Source organism: Limulus polyphemus, unplaced genomic scaffold (assembly GCF_000517525.1).
Source record: "Limulus polyphemus unplaced genomic scaffold, Limulus_polyphemus-2.1.2 Scaffold2781, whole genome shotgun sequence".
In the NCBI taxonomy this organism is placed as follows: Eukaryota; Metazoa; Arthropoda; class Merostomata; order Xiphosura; family Limulidae; genus Limulus; species Limulus polyphemus.
The window spans coordinates 16,435-23,856 of record NW_013668391.1 but is presented as its reverse complement, the minus strand read 5'-3'; the positions used below and the strand labels follow the sequence as shown (position 1 = coordinate 23,856).

Here is a 7,422-nt window from a genome sequence, read left to right as displayed (position 1 = left end):
ATTCCTCATTCCCGTCACCCCCGAAGTTACTGATACACATGCAACATTCCTATTCAAGGTCAAACTAAATACTTCCGTGTTGTCAGGGCAGACCACCAAAGTTGTCAATGAAGATCAATAACCCACATACTTTTCACTTCCTATTTCTATTCACCCCTGAGAAATGAACTTATGCATTTAGAAGTTGCTTATGTTATTGTCACTCATCTTTTTTATGCTGCCTATACGATTTCTTAATGTCACAAATGTTGGGTGCCAAAAAATTTTTTAGATAAAAACCAATGCTAAAACGTTTTACGGTAATTTTTTGACAAAGTGTTTTAAAACTCGTAATCTCATCAAGCAACTGCATTCTTACTTAATTCCAGAGCTATATGTGTGAAAAATATTCCACAGGCCTTTTCTAATGAATGTTCTTTTAGTTTTAAATACAACCAGTAGCATGTTAAAGGTACAAGTATTCTATCATTAGATCTTTCTAAATTATTCATAGTTGATCCTTTGTGAAAATAATCAATTTTTTCAGTTTCAAGTCGCATAAAAGCACAAACACGGTCACACAACAGATGATACAGTAGAAATACCAATATTTTATTTTTCATATACCGAGTAAGGGACTGTACACATATACACTAGTTTGTGGCACTGCGCCAATAAGTGCAGATACATAAAAGAAGCTATTTACTTCAAAATCCAAAGCAGATTACTAAGAAGATCATTTCTTTCTAAGCCTTATGACATGAATATCGGGGCTTGTGTAGTCCGGGTGTAGTTCTCGTCCTTGTAGTTCTTCCAGCAGAAAGTCGTCTTCTATCAGCTGTGATTGCGAAGAAGGACAATTTTTATTTTTCCTTGTAATACTAAGCTATTCACATTTTATTATTATTTTATACCAAGATTATTTCTACGGTCATAAAAATATTAAGTCACTTTTTTCAGAAATTCATACACTCGGTTCATTCTTTTCTTAAACAGAAAGTTTTAATTTTTCATTATGATTTATAACTGTTAAAAAATAAAACTTATTACCTTTTGTGCAACTAAATATATAGTTCCAATTTTATGCATTCACACATACAATAGTTTCAAAGCTTTACAAAACCACACACATACAGTATTACAGTAGGCCCAGTTAAAATCATGATTATATATACATATACACACACACACACACACAGTACTACAGTAGGCCTCGTTAAAATCACGATTATATATATACAGTACTAAAGTAGGCTTTGTTATACATACACAGTCTAGTTGGCTTTGATGCCTCAGAAAAACTGAAATCCAAAACCATTACTTTGGCATGTTAAAACTGGTTCAGGTTGTTTTTTGTTAACTCTTTAGTCACTTGTGTATACTGTGTTATTATTGTTTTTTATGAATTTGCCCAAAGTATTTTTTTAGAAAGAAATATTGTGACATCAGTGAAATTATTTCTATTTATCCCATTCAAAACACCAGTCTAGTCTGTTATTGTAGAGGAAACAGCACAGACACAATTCAAATAATATCTCAGTTAGCACAAAGATTCAACAGACAAAGCTAAATGAGTGAATCTCTTATTTCTGATTGCCCAGCAGTGGGAGGATTGGAATTGTTGCATTATAAAACCTTGGGAGATGCTTTTCACATTGTAACTCCATAAGCATACAATGAAGAAAAATTTATATTAACATTCTGCTTTCCATAGTTAGGACTGAAAGTAAAGTATCAATTAACTGAAAGGTAGAAAAACTAATGAAATGAAGATTTGTGGAAGTGAAAAGTATATTATTTCTTGTGTAATAGAATGTCATTGTTTGATGTACTTTACTTTGCAAGATCAGTTAAGAATCTTCTAAAAATTTTGTAAGTGTATAATATTTGAAATATTTTGATAAATAATATGCTACGTATTTAAACAAATGTGTATAATCCTTTGTGAGCTGGAGTACACAGAATTTAACAAAGTTTGTGTAGTACTGGAGACTTAAATTCTTGTGACATGGTCAGTTTTTCTGACATATTACTTGAGACAGACAAAACTGTGTGCTTATGTTACTAGAGTAGGCCTAGTTAAAAATCAGAATTATATATATATATAGGTCATTCTCAAAGAATGGAGTGAAAGAAACTAGTAGGTTCAGAAAAACACTTTGGCCTTTTAAAACTGGTCATTCTCAAAGAATGGAGTGAAAGAAACTAGTAGTTTTTTGTTCATTCTTTAATCATTTGTTATTACTATGTTTTAAAAAATTCCTTTTAATGATGTGTTTTATAACCAGTGTCATCAGTACCACAGGGTCCTGCTTCAGTATGAACCATGTGGTTCTTGCGATGAAATAAAGGTTTAAAAACTGGTGATGGTAATGTTAAGGAGTCATCTACATCAATGTTTCTTAACCTTTTTGATACTAGGAACTGGCTCACTGCCTCCCTAAACTGTAGTGAACTACTAAAACACAAGTATAAAGAAAAACCATTACTATCTACATATTGTTACAACAGCGGAAGTCATGTGACGCTGGGAGCATGTGCGCTGGAGTTTCTCGAAGGCTCATGAATTTGTCTGGCAACTTTAGTCTGATAGAGCTACCCTCTTTTTTAATATATAAGCCTGGCGATAAAAACCAGTGAGGCAGATAGATTGAAGATAGAGACAGTTGAGTCAAGCGAACAGTAGGCACCGTAAGTAAAGTGTGTGAATCACTGTGATTTATAGAGTGTGTTATAAAGGTTGTTAAGTTTAAAGTGACAATGGGAATTAAGTGTATTACAAAGTTGTATTGAGAAAGAATAAACTAGTTTTAATTAAGAAAGGACTTGTATTGCTGAAGTTTCTCAGAAAGAATTTCTACGGGAAATTAACAAACAACCAGATACGTAACAATATTTCTGTTTGCTTGTTTTCAGTGAATCCCATGGACTGAGACTGGTCTACAGTTGACGTACATTATTTCTATTATCTTTATCTTCAACCACACTAGCAGTGTCAGGGCTCTTTAGCCATCAAATTATTTCACTGCTGGTTCTGTTGCTCTTCAAAAAATGCTATTTTAAAACAAGGATCCAACAATATATATTAGATAGAATTTGGATTACTTTGTATCAAGGGTATAGAGTGATTCCATAAGACAAAGATGCACTAGAAAGTTAGCAGCACCTATGATGGGAAAATGAACTGGGGAATCCAGGGACCACTTGGGTGCCTGAAATCTGGAGGGTTTTAAGGTACTCCAAAATTAAATCTCCTTGACTTAAAACATGTTTGAACAAAATTAATATTTTTACTTCAGAGTGTTTATAAATCAAATCGAGACAACACTAATGGCCAGAACCAGAAAGATAAAAGATCAAACCTTCTCTAAAAATATGAAAAACAAACAAACTTCAGCTCATCCTGAAAAATGTCATGAAAAATTTGTTTAACTTCTACATCTCATATAATATAATATATATATATGAATTGCCAGTAAACAGAATGTACATGTGACAAAATTCCAATGCACTGGCATGATGTAGAATTTGATAAAACTTCTATTTCTAACAAAAAATCAAATGAATTAAACAACTAAATTTCTTCCTACCTCGTACCCACTGTTTACCGAGTCACTAACTTACAACGAAAATGTTTAGATTCCCCATTGGTTAAAATTGTATATACACTATTATTTAAGCCAATAATACTTTTTAAAACACACTCATTAATAGTAGTAACATAAAGTGAAATTTTGTAATTGGCAATGGTCCAATTGAGAGAGTAGAAATATGCTAACATAGAATTCAAGCATTGGAACAATCTTGGGCACAGTTTTTAAAACAAGTGGTACAACATTGATGCTACACCCCTGCTTATTGTCTTAATAATCAAGTTTCAAGCCCTTTTCTCAATGATACTTTCATGTTTATCTTTGACAGAAAGTGTTGAAGAGTAGCCACAGTTGGGATAACTTCTGTAAAGTAATTTTTTCAAATGTTGTAGCAATTTTTAACATGCCTACTATGCGACCAGTTATCACTGTTGACGTTGGAGATAGGGTTGTCAGTGGCAGAGTAGCATATTACTTTTTTATTGTTGTTCCAAAAGCCTTTTAAAGAAACAATATGTTCAATTCCATCAGATCTGTCTTTGGCTATTGAAGAGTGTGGGAAGAAAACACTTCCAAGGTCTTGTAATGACTGATTAATTTACCTAGCTTTGATTTAGTTATGAGGAACGAGACACCTGCAAGGATCTTGTAGTGAGGGATTCACTTATTTATGTATACCAATAGGTTTATATGTGGTGAAGCTCATAGTGAAACTAAGACAATAACTTGTTTATCACATGTTGGAGTTAAAAATGTTGTAGAGAGGGTAAATAGCTTGGTGGGGATCCCAAAAAGAAAATTGACAAAATAGAAAAAATCTGTAAAGTTAATAAATGTTGGACCCATATTTCCAAACAGATTAACATGTTAATAACCATAAAATATCAAGCACACATGAATATCAAACTTACTCATAAAAGAGAAAATACTGCAGTTTAATCAATATAAAAGTTAACATTTTCTAACACTGAAAGTGTATTTCTGACAGGTTATCATCCATAGTTATGCTAAATTTTTTAACAGAGCACCAATCTTTTATACCCCTATATCTTTTTGCATCATTGCAGCAACAAGTGCTGATCATGTGACCACCCTCCACCAATCCCATTGCACCCCTATACTAGCACAGGTAGCTCCCTCTGCCATTGCAGCACAATCCTCACTTTCAAGAATTGGAATATACAAACCTGAAACACTGGCAAATCAGTGGGAAGGAAGGATGGGAAGTGGATGAGCGGAGGTAAGTACCTATCTGAAATACATTTTCAGTGTTGGAAAATGTTAACTACCGAAATGGTACTACTTCCTCTCACCCATAGCTAAAATCCCACATTGGAAAGGTGGAGGGGCTGGTGATAGCTCAAAACACAAGTAAACAAGTGGAAAATGACTGACATGAAAAAAAAGAAAAGCAGGTGTGCCGCAAGTAAAACAGGAACTTCCACTGGATGTTTTCTACTCAGATGGACCGCACTTGACATAATCCGATGTATACCAAGGTGCTTCCCCTGGATGTTTTTGCCTGGGTGGACCTCACTTGGCTATCTTGATATAAATCCAAGGTGCCTTCTCTGGATGTTTTTTGCCCTGTGGCACCTTGCATAAGATAGTGAATAGCAGAACTTTTACTGTAGAATCAAGCGAGTAAATATGGCTATACGATTGAGTTACCGTACAAACCCCATTCAAGAGGAAACCTCCATGGTACACCACCCGAGCAAGTAGGAACCAGAAGTGGAAAGGACCCCCTTGCTCCACTAGAAGAAAAAGGGAGAAGGGGGAATACACGTTGGGGAATCTGGAGGAATGACACACCACAGTCAGTGCAATGGGCATCTGTGTTTCCCTATTTTGAAAAGCAGAAGGACCCAGATTGTATGAATCTCAAATTAGTAGGGATGGGCAAAACTTCCTACCTGCTTTACTCGTGTACTGCATGAGTGATAGTCCTCAAGAGATAGTGATAAAATAAAATATACAGATATAGAAATACTACTCGAAAAGCATCTGAAGATCTTACAGAAACACCCTATCTATACAGTGGGTGTTAGAAATTATGCAGAGTTACTGATAGGATAAAATTATTCAGGATACCTGGCCACAAGGTGAGATTCCAAAATACAATGTAAAACAACTGTAAATAAAAGGCAAAAAAAAAAAGATACAATAGAAATAAAATGTCAACTTACCACAGTTAAAGGCAAAAAGTCGTGTACAGAATCACCACAGGTGGAAGATGATACCCAACCGAGGAAGTCACAGCAATATCGTGTAAATAATGCACGACAAAAGTATTAGGAGTTGTCCACCTACCTGCCTGAATAATCTCTTCCAAAGGACGGCAGATCCGAGCAGCTAAAGACAGTTACATGGCGTATCTGGTGCGAAGACCCCTTAACACTCTCAGTATGAGCTCAGTCAATTTTGACCAACCACGTGACCTTTTTGTACTCATTTAAAGTCTTTATAGATTTAATACTTATAACTCTCAATAAAGTAGGTATATGTTCACAAAATTTGGCAGTCTTTCAGTTAATATTACAAGCCTTTCACATAAAAAAAAAGATTTGTCCATGAATATATTGAGTATTTGTTTTGAATAGTCTGTGTGAAAAGTAATTTTCTTGTTAAAATAAAAATAGTTTTCCTGATCTCAAAAATATCAAATTTCCTTTGTATAATCCCTAAAACCTCCTAAATACCTTTCAAACATTTTTTTTTCAGTAAAACTTTATAGTTTATTTGTAATTTTCTCTACCCTATCTCAAAATGGGATCGGTCAATTTGACATACCTTGTAACCACCAAAAAAAATCAAAATAAACCTAAATTAACCTTTTTTTTTTCTTTCTAGAATGTCTTCAAATTGTAACATGAAACTACATTTGTTTATCCTAAGTAGCTCTAAGTCGTAACATTATACATCTATTTATAATTAAATTCTATTGCCCTTTGAACTGTGTCTAACTACTTTCCACCCCATAAAAAGTTGTAAATCACTCCGAGAATGTGCAACTCACGTTACACTATCAAATTACATTACCCATGAGTTACTCGGGTATGTGCCTCATGAACCATTTTAATTATCATTACTTATTTTACCTAATCTAGTCTTAAATAACTTAAAAAGATCCGTATTCTTAAATCTTAGGTATATTTATAATAATAAACAAAGGATAAATATTCAAAACAAGAAATAAAATACTTAAATAATCTTCTTTTTTTCTTGCCATCGGGTTTTGATGAGAGTTAACCCTAACTTTTTACAGTACTAATAGTGATGCATTTAATCATTTTTATTTAATTAAATAATGCACCAAAGAATATAGACTAATAAGGTGCAAAAAGTAGACAATTTCTCCAAACTCTCAAAATTTTTCTGACTTTCTAACTATGCAACAAGAGCCGTTACAAATTCATCCAAGCTAGCCATTAACTTTCCCATGGAAATGAATCTTGTACTCTGAGTGAAATTGACGATATTCTATTCACCACACAACGTTATACAATATGTCATTTAATAGATGAAAACCTTGACTTTCTATTGCTTATAGGTAATATATAATGAAATGTAAAAGAGAACCATCAACAAATTGTGAAAGAGAGGATGTGACAGGAGGGGTCTGATTTTCTATCTGATAGCTCTGTAACAAAACAAAATTTAAGACTATAAAAATTATGGTTTGTCTAAGCAATAACAATTTTATAGAGAGTAATTTACATTTAATTTCGTATATTTTCGAGGGGTGATGGATAAAATAGGGATGATAACCTGCTCAGACAAAATGTGTCACGTGGGTCACATTAGTGGAAATTCAGGATTTTTTATATTCTTCCCTTGTAGAATTAAG

At 33.6% G+C, this 7,422-nt stretch overlaps 1 protein-coding gene across 1 annotated transcript in view; it reads right to left on the bottom strand.

Moving 5' to 3' along the window:
- Positions 1-567: 567 nt before the first annotated feature.
- The window catches only part of LOC106467888 (protein-lysine methyltransferase METTL21D-like), a 16,383-nt gene continuing 9,528 nt past the window's right edge, over positions 568-7,422 (bottom strand). Inside the window, exon 3 of the mRNA XM_022396100.1 lies at positions 568-865. Within this exon, the coding sequence (XP_022251808.1) occupies positions 716-865 (150 nt within the window). The 3' untranslated portion in view covers positions 568-715. The remainder of the gene's footprint in view (positions 866-7,422) is intronic.